This window comes from Rutidosis leptorrhynchoides, chromosome 6 (assembly GCF_046630445.1).
Source record: "Rutidosis leptorrhynchoides isolate AG116_Rl617_1_P2 chromosome 6, CSIRO_AGI_Rlap_v1, whole genome shotgun sequence".
NCBI lineage: Eukaryota > Viridiplantae > Streptophyta > Magnoliopsida > Asterales > Asteraceae > Rutidosis > Rutidosis leptorrhynchoides.
In genome coordinates this window covers 394,272,820-394,294,591 of record NC_092338.1, presented here as the reverse complement: position 1 = coordinate 394,294,591, position 21,772 = coordinate 394,272,820, and the positions used below count along the sequence as shown (strand labels likewise).

Sequence of the window (21,772 nt, the reverse complement as noted above, 5' to 3'; positions counted from 1 at the left end):
TTGCTCTCATCAAATGTATTTGGATAATGAGTAACCAATCATAACATGTGTACTTTGCCTACATTCAAGTTTTATACATTTAAAATTACATAAAATAAAAATGACATAAATGAAACAACATGATATAAGTTACATAAACATTTAAAGTGCGAAAATTAAGAGGAAAATGCTAAATCTGCACAACTAAATCATCTGTGAGTTGGTCATGAATTCGTTTATCTCGTATCTCTCTAACGGTGCTTGATCCCAACCTCCATCTCTAACTCGTTGGGGCCGGTTCTCTTGGTTACGAACAACAGGTCTTTTCATAGATAGATGCAGTAAGTGTGAATCAATTGTCTTTTCGAAACATGTTATGAAGAATTAATCAACAATACATCACTCTACTCATCTTGTTCACAGTCATACTACGTGAAGGTATATTCAAGACATGAAATCGACTTTGAAGAACCCCAAATGCTTATGAAAGAGATGAAATGAAATGAAGAGGAATGAAGGAGAGAGAAGTGGGATCCTTCCAAAATGGAAGGATAGTTAAGAGGAAAAATTGCACTAAATTTCTAATCCTCTTCCATTCTTTTCTTTCGAAATAAAAACTTGAGAACACCATTTCATTTTTCATTTCAATTACTTTCTTTTCTTCTCAAAATATAACTCGGGAACAAAGCGTAAGTGCACTATAGCTTGAAATCTACTGAATTTAGCCCTTTGTTCATGAGTAGGACACAACCAACCTTTGATAAGAGTCGCTCAATCCGATTATATACCGTCGGCTAGGTAATACCCTTTAGTATAATGACATTCATTGACATCAAATGATGTGGGTGAAGCAATTCCTCTCTTAAGTTCATCAAACCAAGTAAATTGGTTCAAAACATTCAAATCATTATTAGAACATGTAATCGCGAAAAATGCATGCCATATCCATAAATCTTATAAAGCACCAGCTTCACGCAAGATCGTACGACGTGTTTAGTCACTCCTAGTAAATTTTCCTTTCTATCCATTGGAACAATTTTTCCACTATCAATGCATACAATCAATACTACCCAACATCTCTTTAAACTCGTGTTTCTCTTTATGTGCACTATATAAACGTGCAATGTCTTGTTCCGTCGGCCTTCTCATATACATTACGCGATATAAGTCGATGATACATTTACAAAAGTTCTCAAGACATAGTTTTGGCGATTATTCGCTCATTTGTAATTATTTCATCGAACATATCCGCAGTCGTTCCATGCACCAGTTCGCGTTGGGTGGACGTACATTTTTGAATAATAGTAAAAGATTGTCTACCGAGTGCATCACTATGTTCAACAAAATATTTTAAATTATCGGGAATATTATCACTAGTGGAATTGAGATATATCATTTAAAAATTCCGATGAACAATTGACGCCTTATACAAAAACGTCTTTTAAACTGGCGAATCGGAAAAATAATCATCCCATAAACATTGCGTTGCAACCTCTCGCTCTCTTGGAATGTATGCTTGAGATCTTCCGATACGCTCCGGTTCATCGATCATATACTCTTGCACGAAATCAATAATATAAGCCTTTGGTATATGTTACATTATTCTACCTTTACCTTTTAGAATTTATATCTATGATATATGCGTTAGGAAAAAGGGCATGACTTGACTGTCCGGATTGATTCTTGAATCGTGTATTCACTTTCTCTATAAAATATTCCGATTCAATGATTGTCTTGGTTTCACGAAATCTTTACAGGGATAAGACAAGAACGAAATTTGTGTTTTTGGCAATGAAATCACAACTCAAATTATCGGATAAATGAGAATAAATTGTGTGTGAAAGCAAAAGTGCCAAAACGAATTAAGCAATTATGTTATATTGACTGTTGTAAATGAAAGGGTGTAAGCCTTTATATTGGCGGGAAACACCGTTACACGAAAATGTGTAACTAACTTTTGGTTGGGAACTCTTGGTAGACACCTTTTCGACATAACATATAGTGTCTTTTCGGTTGAGGTTTCGAGGCGTTGCCCCCTCGACCCCTGTCCACTCACCTGGGAGCGTGACCCAACCAGGGGCGCTGTCCCTTGACCCCGCAGAGTTGCGCATCCCCTTGACCCTCGCCATATTCGTCGCATTATTGAGTCGACAACAATATGAGATGTGTATTTTATCCAGGTTTGATGTGAATGAACCCGATTAATTACTTGCAATAAGTTAGACTTTATATTTGATAACAAAGTATATAAAACATGGAATAGAATAAGTACGTCAAAGGTGAAAATGTAAAGCTTGACATATTTAGCACATAAAGTATCTAAAATGCTTCAATAAAGTTAAAGTTGGTTGATCTTGTTGGAGATATGGAGAACTTTAAACAATTAGAGGGAAGATTCCAGGAAATTCACATGTAGCTTCCACGAAGCTGTCAGGAAACTCACATGTAGCCTCCATGAAGCTGTCAGGAAACTCACATGAAGCTTCAAGGAATTGTTTTTAGCTTACTCTTTAAACCATTCTATAAATAGACCCTCTTGTAACTCATTGTAAACACACCACAAATATTCAGTAATACATTCTCTAGTTGGTCCGTGGACTAAAGCAATCACAACGATTGCATATAACCACGTTATCTCTTGTGTCGATTTACATTTCTTGCATTTATAATCTTTCGTTCATTAAGTGGGTTAGTAATCTTGTAGAATTACTATCGGTGACTGATCTTGTTGAATCACTTGCGTTGTTTTGGGTCCTAATATCCTTACAACTGGTATCAGAGCTCAAGGTTTCGACTTTGGGTACGATGGCGGAAGACGGAAAGTTTAGAATCGACCGATTCGATGGGAGAGACTTTGGCTTTTGGAAGATGCAAATTGAAGATTACTTGTATCAAAAGAAGCTACATCAACCTCTGTTAGAGATCAAGCCAGAAAGCATGAGCGATGCCGATTGGACGCTTTTGGATCGTCAAGCTTTGGGTGCGATTCGTCTTTCACTTGCTAAGAACGTTGCATACAACGTTGTGAATGAGAAGACGACGTTTGCTTGCTTGAAAGCACTCTCTAACATGTATGAGAAACCTACCGCTTCTAATAAGGTTTTTCTCATGCAACAATTGTTCAATACGAAGATGAAGGAAGGTACGAGTGCAACAGATCATATCAACGAGTTCAACAACATCATATAGAGGTTAGCATCGGTAGATATTGTGTTTGATGATGAGTTAAACGCACTAATCTTGCTTTCATCATTACCGGAAAGTTGGTCGGGTACGGTTACCGCAGTTAGTAGCTCTACGGGAACTACTAAGCTAGCGTTTGAAGGAATAAGGGATTTGATTCTTGGTGAAGATACTCGTAGGAGAAACTCGGGGGAATCGACATCCGGTTCCTTGTTAAGTACCGACAACCGTGGTAGGAAATTTGATCGCGGTGAGAAAAAGGGTAGAAAGAAGTCTAAGAAGAGGTATCCATCGAAAGATAGAAGTGAAGCTGTTTGTTGGGGTTGCAATCAAAAAGGGCACTTTAAAAGGAATTGCAAAAATGGTTTCGCGAAAGGTGTAAACTTGGCCGAAGGGGAAAGTGATGATGCACTTTTGTGTAGTGTTGAAAATTCTATGGAGTCTTGGATTTTGGATTCGGGAGCTTCGTTTCATGCTACTCATGTCAAAAGCATGATGAAGAATTTTCGTTCATACCAAGGCAAGGTGAGATTGGCGGACAACAAGCAACTCAACATAGAGGGCATTGGAGATGTTGTTTTGAAGACTACTCTTGGTTCTAATTGGACTTTGAAGAACGTAAGGTACATTCCTAAATTGAAAAGAAAACTTATTTCGGTTGGTCAATTAGATGATGAAGGTAACGTGGTTACTTTTGAAAACCACCAATGGAAGGTGGTTAAGGGTGGTAGTATTGTGGCTCGTGGACATAAAAGGGGAACTCTTTATATGGTTGAAGTGTTTGATGAAGACACGGTGGTTGCTACGGTGAATGTTGAATCCGAATCAACTCTATGGCACCGAAGACTCGGGCATATGAGTGAGAAAGGTATGAAGATGTTTGTTTCGAGTGGGATAATTCCGGATTTAAAAAAGGTAGAACTTGGGTTTTGCGAACCATGTGTATATGGGAAGCAAAAGAAGGTGACTTTTGGAAAATCGGGGAATGCACCTAAGTTGGAGAAATTGGAGCTCGTTCATACGGATGTGTTTGGTCCAACCAATGTAGAATCACATGGAGGTTCTCGCTATTATGTCACCTTCATTGACGACTCCACTCGAAAGGTATGGGTTTATTTTCTTAAAGCTAAATCCGATGTATTTAATACTTTTGTGAAGTGGAAAGTTATGGTAGAAAATGAGACTAACTTGAAAGTCAAGTGCTTGAAGTCGGATAATGGAGGAGAATATGGTAGTCTTGAGTTTAAAGACCATTGTGCAAAGCTCGGTATTAGAATGTTGAAAACGGTACCGAAGACACCGCAACACAATGGGGTCGCCGAACGTATGAATCGTACGTTAAATGAAAGGGCTAAGAGTATGAGACTACATGCCGGTTTGCCTAAGATGTTTTGGGCGGATGCGGTAAATACGGCGGCTTATTTGATAAATAGGGGACCCTCAACGCCGTTGGGTTTCCGAATTCCCGAGGAAGAATGGCATGGTAAGAAGGTCAGTTATGGTCACCTTAGGATCTTTGGGTGTAATGCATATGTGAAGACCAAAGATGCGGATAGAGACAAGCTTGAAGCTAAGTCAAAGAAGTGTATTTTCATAGGCTACGGGTCGGATGAAATGGGTTATCGTTGTTGGGATAACGAGGCTAGAAAAGTAATTCGTTCTCGCGATGTTACTTTTGATGAAGATTCGGTTTATGGCAAACCGGAAACGGGGAGTTCTAAACCGGGTCATGTTACTTTTGACGATATTTCTATTAATGATCTTGCAGGTTCTAGTGGGAGTACGGGTAACAATGAATTTCCAATTAACGGTGAGGCGTCGAAAAATGCTAATGATGGGGATGGTTCGGAAAGCGGTGATGATTTCGAACATAGTGCGAGTTCTAGTGATAAGGAGGATACAAATGAAACCGGTCCAACCATTTCGGTTACTCCTACACTAAGATGCTCGACTAGAGTGCCCAAACCTAATCCTAGGTATTCTCCATCAGCAAATTACTTGCTCTATACCGAGAATGGTGAACCCGAAAGTTACTTTAAGGCAAGGAAGACAAAAGAATCCATACAATGGGAGCTTGCCATGAAAGAAGAGATGGGGTCACTTGAGAAGAATAAAACTTGGTCACTAGTGAGTTACCTCACGATAAAAGGGCGTTGCAAAGTAAATGGGTGTATCGAATCAAGAATGAGTTGGATGGCAAGAAAAGGTACAAGGCTCGTTTGGTGGTTAAAGGCTTTCAACAAAAGAAAGGAGTTGACTACCAAGAGATATTTTCACCGGTGGTGAAGATGACTACTATTCATTTGGTACTTTCTATGGTTGCATCCGAAGACTTACATCTAGAGCAACTAGATGTGAAGACCGCATTCTTGCATGGTGATCTTGTTGAAGAGATCTACATGAGGTAACCCGAGGGCTTTGAGGTAAAGGGTAAAGAGAAGTGGGTTTGTAAGCTAAAGAAAAGTTTGTATGGATTGAAGCAAGCACCTCGGCAATGGTACTTGAAGTTTGATGATTTTATGAAGAAGATTGGTTTCTTAAGATGTGAAGCGGATCACTGTTGCTACTTGAAGAAACTCAAGTCTTCTTATATAATCTTATTGTTGTATGTTGATGACATGTTACTTGCAGGTTCCAACATGTCCGAAATTAACAAGTTGAAGGGATTACTTTCCCGTGAATTCGAGATGAAAGATCTTGGTGGTGCTAGGCAAATACTTGGCATGAGTATTGTGCGTGATCGTGTGAAAGGTACTCTATACTTGTCTCAATCCAAATATATTGAGAAAGTAGTAGAGAGGTTTAATATGGAGAATTCAAAGGCTCGTTCTATGCCTTTGGGTAGCACGATTAAGTTATCAAAAAGTCAATCACCAAAGACGGTAAAAGACAAAACGGATATGAAAAAGGTTCCATATGCATCGGCCGTGGGTAGCATTATGTATGCCATGGTTTGTACAAGACCCGATATTGCTCAAGCAGTGGGAGTTGTAAGTCGTTATATATCTAATCCGGGGAAAGAGCATTGGGAAGCGGTTAAATGGTTACTTCGTTATTTGAAAGGTACTTCTAATATGAGATTGTGCTTCTCTAAAAGCAATGTCATACTTAGAGGTTATGCGGATGCTAATTTGGGTGGATGTGACGATTCGGGGAAAAGCACTACGGGTTATGTTTTCACAATAGGGAAGACGGCGGTTAGTTGGATGTCTCGACTACAAAAGAGTGTTGCTTTATCAACCACCGAAGCCGAATATATGGCTATTGCAGAAGCTTCTAAAGAGCTTGTTTGGTTGAAAAACTTCTTAGGTGAGTTGGGTAAAAGACAAGACTATTGCGTCTTGAATTGTGATAATCAAAGTGCGGTTCATCTTGGGAAGAATCCGGTGTTTCATAGTCGTACGAAACACATCAATATAAGGTATCATTTTATTCGACAACATATAAATGATGGTACTTTATTATTGGAGAAAATCCTTGGTACGAAGAATCCTGTTGATATGTTTACTAAGGTTGTTACGACAGAGAAATTGAGGTTTTGCATTACCTCAATTGGTCTTCTAATGAATTGATGAGAGAAGACCCCAACTAGAGAATTAGAGAGTTAATGTTTCAATTCTAACAAGTAGTGTTGAAGACCTTGTATCGAAAGTCTGCTCATCCGAAGTATGTGTTGAGTGTGCATGTCCCAAATGGAGTTTGGCGGTATAATGGTGGTTTAACGTTCTTGGTTAGATCGTTGATATTTTGGGTTGTCGAAGGTTGGGTTTGTTCAAAGTCTCCAAGTGGGAGATTGTTGGAGATATGGAGAACTTTAAACAATTAGAGGGAAGATTTCAGGAAATTCACATGTAGCTTCCACGAAGCTGTCAGGAAACTCACATGTAGCCTCCATGAAGCTGTCAGGAAACTCACATGAAGCTTCAAGGAATTGTTTTTAGCTTACTCTTTAAACCATTCTATAAATAGACCCTCTTGTAACTCATTGTAAACACACCACAAATATTCAGTAATACATTCTCTAGTTGGTCCGTGGACTAAAGCAATCACAACGATTGCATATAACCACGTTATCTCTTGTGTCAATTTACATTTCTTGCATTTATAATCTTTCGTTCATTAAGTGGGTTAGTAATCTTGTAGAATTACTATCGGTGAGTGATCTTGTTGAATCAGTTGCGTTGTTTTGTGTCCTAATATCCTTACAGATCTTTCTTCTCTGGATTTTGCTGTTCGGTTACTAATTTCATTATTAGAACACTTCTTCAATCCATGAATATTTGCGAATACCTTAAATACCCCTTTTAACATCTTGCAGGATGTCAAAGATGTGGGACTCTCTGTGAACACCATGATAACCAATTAATGATTCTGAGCGAACTCAAGTCTCTTGACGTATCGGGAGCCCCAAAAGAAACGACAAAACACCATTGCGAACGAACCGTGCAGCTCTGAGCTCTATCACGTCGTTCAAGGGTGGCTCGCACACTTTGAAACCTTAGTAACTCCTTAAAAACAATATGTTCAAGCCCTCAACAATTGGTTAAAATTAAACCTTGTCCCGATCGAAAGCAGCTTAAAAGAGAAGATATCGTCCCCACCCCGAATCCAACACCCTCCGATCCAAACGCTTCTACATTCATGGCACGATCATCTTCAAAAGCTTATGAATCATCAGGAGGAAGAAATGAAGCTTAAAGATAAATGGGAGGAAACTAGAAAGGAGTACTTAAGAAAGAATCAAGCTTTTGAAGATTGGTATCAGAAGTATATCATGAGACGGGGTCCGCAAGATGAAACGGATACAAACCGGGTCACGGGTGGGGCATAACCTGTTGCAGAAAGGCAGTTTGTTGTGGAACCGTCAAAAAAGAGACTTGAAGATGAAGTGGAAGCTCATCAAAAGCTTTGTATTCAAGTGAGGGATAAATCTTTAGGGAGTTTAAAAATTCGGTTGCCCGAGCTTTTCAGAGCTATGTCAGATTATTCTCATGTGTGTCATTCATATCAAGTTATCAACGGTTGAGATCGATCCTAAAATCACAAAATCGCCATGATGTAAACTTATGTATGCTGAAATAACCTTTGTAAAAATCAGTCTTTTGGACATGTTGCAAGTATGAAGAGTTTTTAAGCGTTATTGGTGATTTACTTAACTGAAATGGTCTTGCAATTGATGATTTCAAACCAAGGGCTCTGTTTTCAGTCCCATTATGCAAATAGCTACAATCCAACAAAGTCAAAATCAGATTAACATCCAAAATTCCAAATACGAAAGTATATAAAGCGCGTAATTTGCATCATTTCATGCCATTATTTTGACTGATCTAACAAACAAGCTGTCGACAACCTTACCCGTGTTTTGAACGGTATCAAGTGTTGCAGGGAAGATTGCATCCGTTTTTGGATCTTCGAAAATAGTGAGACACCCAACACCCTGGTCTAACGTTCCAGCAAACTTTTTGTCCAATATCATCTGTGACAATTTTTTCTCCACGTGCTCTAATGGAAGCTCAATCAAACTTGCTATGTGACCTATTTCAACCCTTGAAAATGGTTCAATCAACCTGCACAAATCCATAAGTGAATCAATTAATATACTCCCCCTAAACCAAGATCAAATGTAACACAACAAAAAATTGAATATATGGAAGAAAAAAAAATGATTGTGGGTGAATTTGGTGCGACCCGTTTTGACCTATTACCCACCCACCAAGCAGCCCCACCCATTTTGCCACCTCTACACATTATAAACACAAGATGACAATATTCCTAACCTGCACAAGTTTTGCTCCAATAGTGTGTCATAAAGGGAAGACAAGTGCCTATGGACAATGAGGTCTTCATCCAACTGGACCTTAAAATCTTGACGGGCCGTTTCCAACAGCTTTAACGACCTCTTTGCATAAGCATCAGCAACAGCTTTCATTGCATCAAGTTCTGGACCTAAAAACTTCAAAGCTTTCGATGAGATTATCCCCGCCACATCATCACCCTGGTTAACCATAATCTTGCATAGCAACATATACTTAAGACTATAAACAGCCCTAGAATCATCAAGTGCATTAAATGCCTCAAATGCTTCAAAGAAATAACTATACGCCGTTTTATAATCCTTTTCTTCAGCATAAATTAACCCACTCTGTAAGTCAATGGTTCCTTGTTGACCAGGAGGAACATAAATTGCATTTGCAGTTGTTCTAGCAGATGTTAATGCAGCTTTTGCCTTTAAAATGTTTCTTAATGAAAAATGTAATTTACTTTCTAATAAATGAATATCAACAAGAAGCAATTTGTCATCTAATCTTCTCACCTCTTTGACCAAACCCGAAAGGATGGTCAAAGCTTCTGAATACTCCTTGCAGTCCGTTAACAAAGCAGCAAGCCGGGCCTCAACTCGTTGTCTTAAAAAGGTGCGTTTTTCAGATCGAGCCCAGTCTATCATTTCTTTACATAGTGATATTTGAAGACTGGTGGTGTTTGGTATCTTGGAAATTGAATCTATGATTCCCCTTACGATTTTTGCTGTTTTGGATTTTGGAATTAGTGAAAAGAAGGGTCTTAATGTGGTCAAAAGACTATGAAGATCATCTCCTCTGTTTTCTTCTTTAAGGAGTTCTGTTAGTTTTGCAATAGCTTGTTCTTTGACCTGTAAAGCTTCAGAAGAAGCTGCAGGGTTATTCAGGACCTGATAGAGTATGGTAATAGCTTCATGTCGATTCTTGGCTTCTGAAGCCAGGTCAAGTGATGCTGACGTGGCTGGAAGATATGATGATGTCATGTTTATGGTGATACTGGAATAAGACACAATAGAAATTATTTCAAATTATAATGTTCGAGTTTAATAATACATGCAATCAATTTATCAATCAATGAGCAGCACCAACCACATAATAACGTAAGCCTATTCAAATCAGATAAAAGTTAAGAAAAACATTTACAATGTTTTATGGCAATGTAACGTAACCTGGAGTTAAAAAACTAAGTTTTATAGCAATGTAAGTAATTTGTATATCGAATCGAAGATTATAAGTACTTATATTTTAATTTAATAAAAAGAGAGGTAACGTTAAATTGATAAATACCGGAGTTAACGAGTATCGACGGTAGAGATCGGAGGTTGAGACGGACGCCGGGAAGTTTCGTCGGATAAAGTAACAGAAAACTTATAAAAAGGGATTGGGAACCAAATCTTGGGAGAAAAGAAAAGTTTCTTATTTATTTGTTACACCGTAGTAGTATATCTTTTTACTCCCTCCAAAAATAGAGAATGTAAATATATAAAATTATTTTATTGAACTTTTTTTTTTTAACAGCGATTGGGATCACCCGAGAGGGACTTTAACCACCCGTTGCGATCATCTCCCGTTTTGACTATGCCGATGCAGCGATAAACCCCGCCCCCATCGCTGTACGGGAGGAAACCTTGAAACCGATTCAAAGGCACGGCCAAGTAAAACCCTCTCCCCTTTACCCCCAAACTATATGAGAAATGTGCCATGGGTGGATACTTCATGACAGGGATGAAATTGTGTTTTTAATATGTAGCCAACGAGGGTCGAACTCCTGACCTCCCCTAAAGAAGGCAGGCCACCAACCGCTTACATAGATAAAAATATATTATAGTTGTTTACCAAGTCTTGTTGATAACTTAAAGATAATATTACATAAAATTTAAGTCTTTAATGAGTTATTTCAACTCTGAATGATTTAAGACATAATTCTAAATCATTAAGCACCATATGTCATTCAGATGTCAGAAACAAACGCGTCGAATGCTAAATGATTTATCATTCATTACTGAACTATTTAATTAAGAGGTAATCAAACGAATCCCAAATTAAAATAGATCTCAGGTGATGTAAAGTGTTACAATTGACCTAGACCTAAAGTGTGATTGACAAGACTTAAAACGGTCTATAAATAACTAAATCAATTGATATGGACCCAATACAATCTAAAAACAATATAACATTACACTGCTAAACTCAATAAACTGTTACAAGCCATTAAAACATCATGGAAAATTGGAAACAAATGCTAACATATTGATAACCAACACTTGAAAACACACCTTCAAAATACCCCGAACTCTAAACGACAGCCAATCCAAAGAAACAAACTTCAAGGAAGTCTAGTACACTCGAAAATCGGTTAATGACGTGGCAAAATCCACCTCAAACTGACCAATCCTTAACGAGGAATCACTCAAACTACCCTATCTTCATATGGCAGCACCCGCAATCCTAACTAATCTGAAAGCACACAAATAGAGGTCAACATGACAGGTATCTTATTATTACCGACTGGATGTAAACCAACCAAATGAATGCCCGGAAATATCCTTGAAACCTCGAATCGTATTAAAAGTTTTTTTATTTATATTGTATGCATAAATATATCAACTCATGAAGGATGTATATAACGACATGTCGTTAAAGTGTATAAATATATTGTACATTTATATAACCATTATCAAAAAATCAATATTAATCGCTATATATAATATACCTTTCATGTCAATAATAAAACCAAAAGTTATTGTTCGATAAATTGTTATTATCAGTCTTAATCACACCTTATATAATGTGGAGTAGTCTCTTTAACATACAAAGTTACAAACGTGTAAATGTGTAGCTACCACATTAGGAGGATTAAGCAGTGGCGAGTCATTATTACGAAATTGGATAGCTTTATGTTTCGTTTAGATTATACTCTGTAATATACTCCAACAGTTAACAGTCATGACTTAACTATATAATCAAGATTCCAAAACCATACTTCAAGGAAAACTGTACATGATGAAAAAGGTTAAAGCCTGTGTTACCAACTATTATATGAACAAAGCTGTTAATATCACAAGATAACAGGTGAAGTATTTATAAATAACAAGATCATATACATGTATTTAAAGATACTTAAAATCCTCCACCAGAAACATACTTGTTCCCTGACCAAATCAACCACATGAAACTCATTATTAAGAACCCAAGTCTCATCACCAACTCAAATTCAGAACAAAAAAAAAGCATGAAAGTTTCATTTTTGACCAAATTCAGTGATTCTTAACTTGGAATATAAACAATCATACTCTAAACTTAGATTACAGCACAAATTCTTTACAATGTTCTTTCCATACTTATTTCATGATTGTCTTACTTTTGGTATATTCATTTATATTTTTCATTTCGGTTAAAAAACCTGGAGCTGGGACACCCAAAATATCTTGTTAGGGTCAACTTCAATATTTGTCAAAATTAAAAGCAGAACAGATGTAACTGTATAAATCATTAAAAGAGGGTACTACTATCCTCTACTATGCTCAACATCAAATGTCCATCACACATTTCTTCATCTTCAATTATTCCCTTCTTTTATTATTTCATTTATCATCAAAGAAAATTGCAAAAGCAACATATAAAAACCCAAAACCATCTGTTTATATCACTTTAGGAATATTTACTCAAAAGAATGTAAACATCCAAATACAACACTTTCAACCCATTGCCACTACTTAACTTTATCTTAAACACCACCACCACCACAAATTTCAATCCACCACCCAATGTCAATTTCCACCACCCATTTCCGCCACTTCTCCGCCCTCCTCCTCCTCCTCCTTTTTCCTGCGGCATTCGTATCTTCAATCGGAATCAATTACGGCAAAATCGCCAACAACTTACCATCGCCCGAAAAAGCAGTCCCATTAGTCAAATCCATCGGTGTCAATAAAATCAAACTTTACGACGCTGATCCTAAAGTACTAAAAGCATTTGCCAACACAAACGTTGAATTCGTCGTTGGGATTGGTAACGAACACTTATCAAATCTACAAGACCCTGACTCGGGTCAATCATGGGTCAACTCAAACATTCAACCTTATCTTCCATCTACTAAAATCACCTCCATTGCGGTTGGAAACGAAGTTTTGATATTTAACGACACGTCACTCTCTGGTTACTTACTTCCAGCTATGCAGAACATACACACTGCATTAGTTAACATGAAATTAGACTCGAAAATTACTGTAACCACACCGCATTCTTTAGCTGTTCTAGAAACTTCTTATCCTCCATCTTCAGGAGCTTTCAGGCAGGATCTAATCCGTTGTCTTACTCCGATTTTGGATTTCCTTTCCGAAACATGTTCGCCTTTTTTGATCAATGCATATCCTTTCTTCGCGTACAAAGGTAAAGATTAATCCATAGATTACTTATTGAATTCATTAGAATGCATATATAACATCTATAGTAAAAGTACCAAAAAATGAAAACTTTTTTTATTATATGCAATGTGGATAGTACCATTCAAAAAGCAGATTATATGTATCTTGTAAAACGTTGATAACCAGCAATGCTGACCATCTTTTTGCAAGATTTTGAATATTTATTTCATTTTCAAGATCTTGCTTACTTTTTTTTAGCGAAAAAACAGAAATTAAACTATAGAAGATCCAAAGATCTTGTTTGAAGTACAAATCGATAGAGACTATTAATTAGTCTGCTTGACAAAATTCATCGATTTATTTGATACAAAGACCATTTCTAACCCTGTATGTTACTTACATGCAGATTGTGTACTTTTTGATGAAAAATGGGTTTTTGACTATGATCATATTTGACTTCCGTTAACCCAAAAGGTCAAATATTTGTAGGGTGATAGTGGTAAAATCTGATTGTAAATTGAGTGAGAAAAAAATAAATAAAAAGCAAAAATATAATAATGTTAATTCTTTGATTGGTTCCTCCCTGCCTCACACTCCCTTGATCTTCTGTCGAAATTGTGACTAACGGTTGCATGTGTCAGAAACTAACGCCGGGTTAACCGGCGCCAATTTCCGTCAAAAATGCCAACAAAGCTGAAGCTCCATTTATGACGCTCGGTTAGTTATGGTCTAACAATTGAGCACGACCCTAACCGACTTTGCACGAATGCTAGTACAAACATCTTTCTTACTTGGATATATCTCATAGAGAAGCATTAATTATTTTAACATTTACATTTACACATATATTATGATGTGCAGGTAACTCAAAGCAGGTGTCACTAGATTACGTTCTGTTTCAACCCAACGACGGAATTCAAGATTCCAAAACCAATTTGCATTACGACAACATGTTGTTCGCACAAATTGATGCAGTGTACGCAGCTCTAGGTTCCTTGGGTTACAAGAAACTTCATGTTCAAATATCTGAAACTGGATGGCCATCAAAAGGAGACGATGATGAACCCGGGGCGTCACCTGAAAACGCTAAGAAGTACAACGGAAACTTATTAAAAATTGTTAATAAACAAAAAAGAACACCAGCAATGCCTGATTATGATTTGAATATTTTTGTGTTTGCATTGTTTAATGAGAATTTGAAGCCTGGGCCCACTTCTGAAAGGAATTATGGTTTGTTTAAGCCGGATGGAACTCCGGCTTATGATCTAGGGTTTTCGAATGGAGGAAGTTCCGGTCATAATAAGACCGGAACGTTGCCGCCGCCGTTTGTTTTGTCGCCGGAGAATCCTTCCGATGGTTATATGTCAATCTCCTCTGTGGTAAGTTTCTTTTAACACTTTTTTTAGTTCACTTTCACTTTGGTTTGTTTATAAAAAGTTATCTATTTTTTCTATCCCTGCTATGAATGAGCATAAATTTAGCATGTGATAATAATATGAGAATCATTAATCATTAATGTGATAAAACTAGAAAAAAGGTGTCGTTTTATATTGGTGATTACTCCGTTTTCATGTGTGTTATTCTAGCCATTCATTACACGAAAATGATACCTATTATAGTCATTGTTATTGTATTTTAATTCTTATCGTTTACATTTATTATCTAAAACATAATGGAGTAATAAATTCTTTTAATCACTAACTAATGGCATCTTTTTCTGTTTTCCAGGAAAGAAGTGTTTTGAAGAACAGTATCGGAATCGTACTATTATTGACAATGAGTTGGATTTCAATTGGGTTCCATGTTTGCTTGTGAAGAAAACTTTTTTATTTAATTTATTAAATTTTATAAAAATGGAGTAATATAATAGTCAGAGCATCGAATAAAGAGGCAGAGAACGAAGAATAAAGAAAGATGGAAAAGAGCAAAAGTTGAACATCTCTACTATTTCTTTCATCTTTTAAAATTATCAACTAAAAAATAGCAAGTAGAGAAACTGTCTCTACAATTTTTTCATTAGAAGCATACTATTGATTTAGACATTTAATATAACATTTTAATTTATTTTTATCATTTTTGTAATCAATTGTGTAATTTATAACCATTCTTATCAAAACGAGTAAATGTATAAAAAAAAAAAAAAAAAAAAAAAAAACTTCAAGGATGTTTTTTATACTCTGAATTCCGACTCTTTTTCTTGCCACATACCTATATCTATATATTTTAATTTTAATATTGATAATATTACAATTACAAAGAAGGGTATGTATGATCCAACCAACATTCATATCATTAAGATTTAAGAAAGATGCCGGGGTTAGAAAGTTATATCTTGCATCCATCTTATACCACAAACTCTGCAACTCACAGCTAACAAGCATGCATACAAACTCTAGTCAAACAGCCTGATTACTTTCAATCTAGCTATATTGTCATTACTATTCTGTCCTACTTTCAAGATATTATTATCAAAACTAATTGCTAGAATACAACAAACCCTCTATCCTAATCATTTACCGTTAAAAGGGCGCATTATAAACAACGTTATGACATTGTTCCCGTTTCATCTGAGCTACCAGAAGCCTCATTCGGACCTCCAGACGTTTTCCCATCTTGCATTTCTTCATCACTGTACTCACTTTCTTCATTAGATTCATCAGAAGACTCGACATCACTATCTTCTGTTTTACGTCTCCTTCTAACATCCTTTATTTTTCTTCCTTGCAGAGTAAGTCGCCTTTGTTTTCTTGCTACTAATCGTTTCCCATTACTATTATCTACATCTTTTGTGTTTCTGTCTATGCTACAATCTTCGTCATCTTCTGATTCAAGATTTGGTGCGTTTGCTTCAGACTTGCGTTTTTTCCTACCCACATTTGTCTGCAAAACAAGTATTGATGTATTGATTATTAAACCATTTGAATTGACCAGGCTAATAACAAAATTTTAGATGCAATATGTATATCAGTGATCCTTGCATACCTTATTAGGGCCACGATCAACCAATCTGGACCATTCACTCCGGTTCCTCAAGCAATCAAGCACAGCTTGCGAATGACTAGAATATGCATAACGCTCCCCATTATGTTTACGCAAATTAGGCCAGTGCTGGAAAACGGGTACATCATTATCAATGTCAGACAATAAACATTCGCATTATTATTATCATCAACATTAGAGGTGAGAAATTAGACAAGTCAGGCGTGTTGGGTAAATCAGTCGAATCGAGTTTGGGTCAGGTCCGGTTAAATCAAAAAAAAATTGCACAATTTTTTTTTTTGTCAAAAAAATCAAAATAATTACATTATTTCAGTGATTATTTTTATTATTATTTATAACAGCAAACCCACCTCGATCCGACCTACTATGTAAATTTATGTCTGATTTGGATACATTCATGTGCATATTGTCTCCAATGACAATCAAACCCACAACCTTTTGGTTGATGGGTTTATCACATACCACACTAGGCCAAATGCTCTTTGGTTTAACTATTTTAATCGTTAGATATAAACCAAAAGCATAATTGACCCATTCATAGGTATGTATGGGTCGGTATGATCAGCTCAAACTAACATGCAACCAACAATAAACGGATATTCAAACATAGAATTATACCGGCAAAACAGCATTGCAGAGTTCTTCATATGTCATCCGCCTACCTTTGCTCATAATGTCACCAATCAACGCTGTAGTAATAAAAAGTAAGATGTTAAAAAACATATTGGTATAATATATGTTACTGGACAACAACTTATGTAAACAGACCTGGTAAAGTGCGATGGGTGATTACACCGGTTTCAACATCAGAAGCATTCTGATTAACTTCATTAGAAGAAGATGGACCACAGCTACCTGTTGTTGCAGCAGGAGGGTGCACCATTTTTGCCGAACCATTTTTGTGTGGATCGTGCCTCCTTGAGTAGGCCACGTAAGGTGTTTTATCCGTTCTTTTTCCTCCATCTACCTCACGGGAATTAGTCACCGTATTATTTCCTGAATCCTTATCCTTATTTTTCTTTCTTAATACCACCTCGTTATCCTTTACTCCAGAAGATGTTCGTTTCATTAGTATGCTAGTAGACGTACCAGAAGCTAGCTGAGGTAAGCTGCCAGTATTGCGCATACGTGACACTCGTGGAACCCTTGGAGAGCTATTCAATTCTTGATGTAGAAGTAAAGCCAGCTGCATAAAAAAAACATACTAAACAAAAAATATATAATACTTCATAAATGAAGATATATTATTCCATTAATACCTCTTCATCACTTAAGTTTACATGTGGAGGATGATTCTTTGGTGCATGATGTCTATTTAACTGAGTCGTCTTTTCTGATTTTTTGTTTTGTTTGTGCGCACCGTTATCACGTCGCAATGAGCTGGCAGAATCACCAGAGTCCCGGGTGGCGTCCCGGGTGGCAGAAGAGGTTTTAGAGGATGATAAGACCGAAGAGTCCTTCAAATCAGATAAAGTCTTCTTCGAAACAGGAGCAAGTGATGACCTGCTCAAATGTGAAGACTTTAGATCGGATGTCGACGAAGATTTTGGAGGTTCTTTTACTGATTTCTTTGGTTTCTCAAAAGTGTCCCCATTATTATCCTTTTTGATCTTACGATCATCATGAATAGAATATCCTGCCTTATCAGGAACAGACGGTATTGAAGAAGATTTTACATTCACTTTACGATGACTAGACGCAACTTTTGGACTTGACATTGTCCCATTTAATTTAATTTGGGCTTCTGAAGAACTCTGAGCTACTGTCGAATTTTCTGATCCGCTCACTGGTCCTTTGGGCCTGATACCACCGTATGATTCACCAGGATCATCCGCTTTAGTATCAATGTGTGGCGGGTCTTTCACAACGGTTTGCACCGTTTTTGACACACGTACGGCTTCTTTCTTCATTTCAAAACTCGCAGAAGAAGGATCATCAGGAACCTTTGTATCTTGGGCCAAGGTTTCAGAGCTATCCAACTTTAAATCACTAGGATGAACATTTTGAGAATCAGTAGTCTTTACGGAGTGATTCATTTCTTCAGATTTTACGTCAATTTGAGCATGGAGTTTGCCATTTGGGACTGAGTCAACTTGTTCCAGATTGTTCATATTAGACCTACTTCCATTACTTATACTGTTACTTCTTCCATTGTCATAAGCAACATGGCCATCCTAAAAAGGAAATTAAAACAATGTTATAGCCAGTGTATTTCAAATAAAACTACAGAGCTCAGCTTCAAACAAAAGCAGACAAAAGGCTAAAATCAACACTACAAGATGCTTACTATTTAATGATTCATTTTAGTAGGAATAAGTGCAAAAGGAGATATACATTGTGTATTTGATGAAATTTTGAAGGTCTAATAATTCTTGCATGCTTAATCCGAGTACAAAGAGTGATAACAGATAATAATTCAACTAGTTACATGATATTTTTAATTATTTGTACAACGCAATTAAGATTTAAGATAGTCAAAGTAATATTATCCTTATTTTGCCTTTATATTGGTTGTATAGCCCATTTCTTAGCAAAACTCACAAAATCTTCACGTATTGTTCAAATATATATCTCATTCCTTGCTCTAATATGTCATATCATAACTTAAGTACATTAAAAATGGCTAAAAATTATGTTCATCCATGTCAGGTTCGAAGCATTCTAGATGCTCGGAAAGCTGTTTATGGGAATAAAGTTAACCTCAAACACACACTCCAGGGGGTTTATAGATATATCAACAAAGAAAAAAGATTATTTTACAAGATACTACTACAGCTTCGGTTCAAGACAACAAGCACCCACAACCAAAAAATGGAAAGTTAAGGGCGTATTTAGTTATGGTGGCCCACTTTTTAGAAAAAATTTCGAAACAAACTCTAAAAAAATTCTAAGAAAATTTTCCACAATCTTCAAACTTCTCCAAAAAATGTAACAGGGAATTTTTTTTTCCAATTTTCAATACTTAACTAGAAAAGGACAATTTTTTCATATTTTAGATACTTAATAACTTAAATATGGAGGTTTGTGACAAACTTTTCACAACTAAACACACCCACTGACCCACAGTTCTCCGGTTATGTGGAAAATACTACGTGTGTGGTCCATGTAGGTATCGAGGTTTCTTGCCATATATTTTCTTGACTATAGAGGTTCCTACCACAAGTACATCAGATTAGCTAAAGAAAAAAACAATTAATGAACGCCTCCTAGCAGTTCACTAAAATTGTGCAAGTCGTAGGCTAAAGAGTATATAGGCTTGATCTATGTTTAGGTGTGTGTTATACCGTGATTACTTGACAGAATCCGAAAATCAGATCTAATAAGGCTTTAGGAGATGGTCTTTGAATGTGAATATTATTCTGTTTATAGTTGCAAATTAGACAACCAGTTGTTGAGTTTTAGGCAAATATATATTAAGACAGCTTTGGACACCTATCCTTCAAACCATGAACTAACCGCTATTTACAAATTTGAATTACACTGTTACATACCTTATGCATCGTGGTACTAGTTTCCATTGGACTTCGTATTAACGATGATGTCATGCCATTCTCTTTTTTAAAAGAAACTTGATCACTTGAATGAACTTGGATTCCATCCTTTTCTTCCATTTGTTTTGATTCGTTTGAGGGAATAGGTCTTGAACCATCAACGTTCTGCACATCCACTTCTGATTTATCATGTCTGTATCTTTGCTTATCAGTCTTAAAAACCTTAAGAGCTTTCTTTTCGTTTGATTCTAATTTCTTTACATCACTTGATGTGGTGCGCACTACTATTATAGTAAAGTGAACATGTGTTATTAAAGGTTTTTAATTGCAATGTATAGATTCATAATCATATTCACACAAATCTCAAAACTAGAAAAAAACAGTTTAAAACAGAGTAATAGCTTATAACTAACATAAAATTCATAAGAATACCTGTATCAGCAAAATGATGCTTTCTCTTCTTAGTATCCACATCTTTCTCTATAGATTTGACAATTTTCTTCCTGTTTTGATCCTTCAAAACTTTCTTGTGTCTACCTACATCTTGCTTCATTGTAACACCACTTGGTGGGCCCATATCCAACAAACCTACTCCATTAACTTGAGTTTTCAGTTCACCATTCTTCTTTGACAAAAAAAACAATGCATCTGCCCCATTGTTATCATGATTACCATTTTCCTCTCGCCTATTCTTATCATCATCATCATGATGATCATCATCAGGCCTATTATCCCAGCAAGGGAACTCCCGATATTGATGATTAAACTTTTTAGGAACATAACCCGTACATTTCCAAAGTTCAGGACCAAAAAGTGAAGAAACTCCATTAAACAAAGCAGGATCGCCACCAGGTACACCGTGCACGTGCACCTTTTCTTCCACAGGAACCTCAGTCCAAACATGAAATAGATTTTGACTTGCGAAACTCATATACGGATTATCGGCCCTCAACGTTTTACTAGGCAATTCAACTAACAATTGTGCAACTTCCGTTTCTTCGCTCTCTTTCTTAAGCCTCCTACTTTTACACTTATCACAAGCAAACAATTTTTCACTCTTGACATATCTCGAACACCTGGTGTGCACCCAAACACCACATTCATCACAATCAACCATTTCTTCCCCATCATCAAAATTAACCCCACAAACACAATCCACCACCCATGATTCATCCACCCAGTCATCCGGTGTGTCCGAAATCTTCGGTAACCTATGTGACCGGCTTTTCATCACAAACCCTAGTTCTAAAAAACCCCAAATCACTAACTACCCTAATAAAACAAAATTACACCCCACTAACCCATCAAACATCTATAATTCGTTCACAATTGCAAAAAGCAAGTACCTTTATAACAAAACGATTAACGGAAATTTCAAAAAGATGAAATTAAAACGAAAAAATTGGAGAAAATTTGTACCAGTTGAAGGGAAGAAGTCAATGAATCTCTTGAACGGTGTCTTGTGTTGTTGATTGTTTGAATTCCATGAAGTATTGAGTTTGCAGATGATTGAAATTTTAATGAGGGGGTATACATATATATGAACTTATGAATGTATATCTCTGTGGACGTGAAGGTAGCCGGAATTATGACTGTGATTGTCATAAAAAACCCAAAGAAATTGAAATGAAATAAGAGGAGAAGGTGTTTATGTGTAAATTGTAATTTAGAGTGGCGTGGCGTCCGGAGCCAGTGAAAAAATAATTTGGGCTCCGGATGATTAATATGGACCAGCCCGTTTGACTTTATATGGGCTTCTAATATTCTACTAGGCCGACCTCTGTAGGCCCACTATATTTATTATTATATTATTATTATAAATTATTATCATAAAATCGGTTTCATTATTTTCGGGAAAAAAAAGAGTCACAAATAGACGTGAAACTATTAAAATTGGATTAAAAATACAAAAACAAACATATATAGTAGTGTACTACTTAATTTTTTTGCTCGT

The 21,772-nt window shown here is 36.5% G+C and overlaps 3 protein-coding genes across 4 annotated transcripts; 1 reads left to right on the top strand and 2 right to left on the bottom strand.

The window, feature by feature from the left end:
• Nucleotides 1-8,467: 8,467 nt before the first annotated feature.
• LOC139851698 (26S proteasome non-ATPase regulatory subunit 11 homolog) lies at nt 8,468-9,949 on the bottom strand. Its single transcript, XM_071840827.1, has 2 exons — nt 8,940-9,949; nt 8,468-8,729 (listed from the first exon to the last, which is right to left on the bottom strand). The coding sequence occupies exons 1-2, from the start codon at nt 9,941-9,943 to the stop codon at nt 8,468-8,470; spliced, it is 1,266 nt and encodes a 421-aa protein (XP_071696928.1). The 5' UTR covers nt 9,944-9,949.
• A 2,570-nt stretch (nt 9,950-12,519) lies between these two features.
• LOC139851696 (glucan endo-1,3-beta-glucosidase 11-like) lies at nt 12,520-15,443 on the top strand. Its single transcript, XM_071840826.1, has 3 exons — nt 12,520-13,352; nt 14,189-14,706; nt 15,056-15,443. Exons 1-3 carry the CDS (start codon nt 12,728-12,730, stop codon nt 15,140-15,142), a joined length of 1,230 nt encoding a protein of 409 aa, XP_071696927.1. The 5' UTR covers nt 12,520-12,727; the 3' UTR covers nt 15,143-15,443.
• A 100-nt stretch (nt 15,444-15,543) lies between these two features.
• Nucleotides 15,544-21,394, bottom strand: LOC139851856 (uncharacterized). 2 transcript variants are annotated; one of them, XM_071841035.1, is made up of 8 exons: nt 21,238-21,350; nt 20,251-21,164; nt 19,819-20,102; nt 17,587-18,501; nt 17,096-17,513; nt 16,946-17,016; nt 16,310-16,435; nt 15,544-16,207 (listed from the first exon to the last, which is right to left on the bottom strand). In XM_071841035.1, exons 2-8 carry the CDS (start codon nt 21,047-21,049, stop codon nt 15,872-15,874), a joined length of 2,949 nt encoding a protein of 982 aa, XP_071697136.1. In that variant the 5' UTR covers nt 21,050-21,164; nt 21,238-21,350; the 3' UTR covers nt 15,544-15,871. The 2 variants fall into 2 exon arrangements, with proteins under 2 accessions (XP_071697136.1, XP_071697135.1); XM_071841034.1 differs by having other exon boundaries at nt 20,251-21,394.
• Nucleotides 21,395-21,772: the final 378 nt, after the last annotated feature.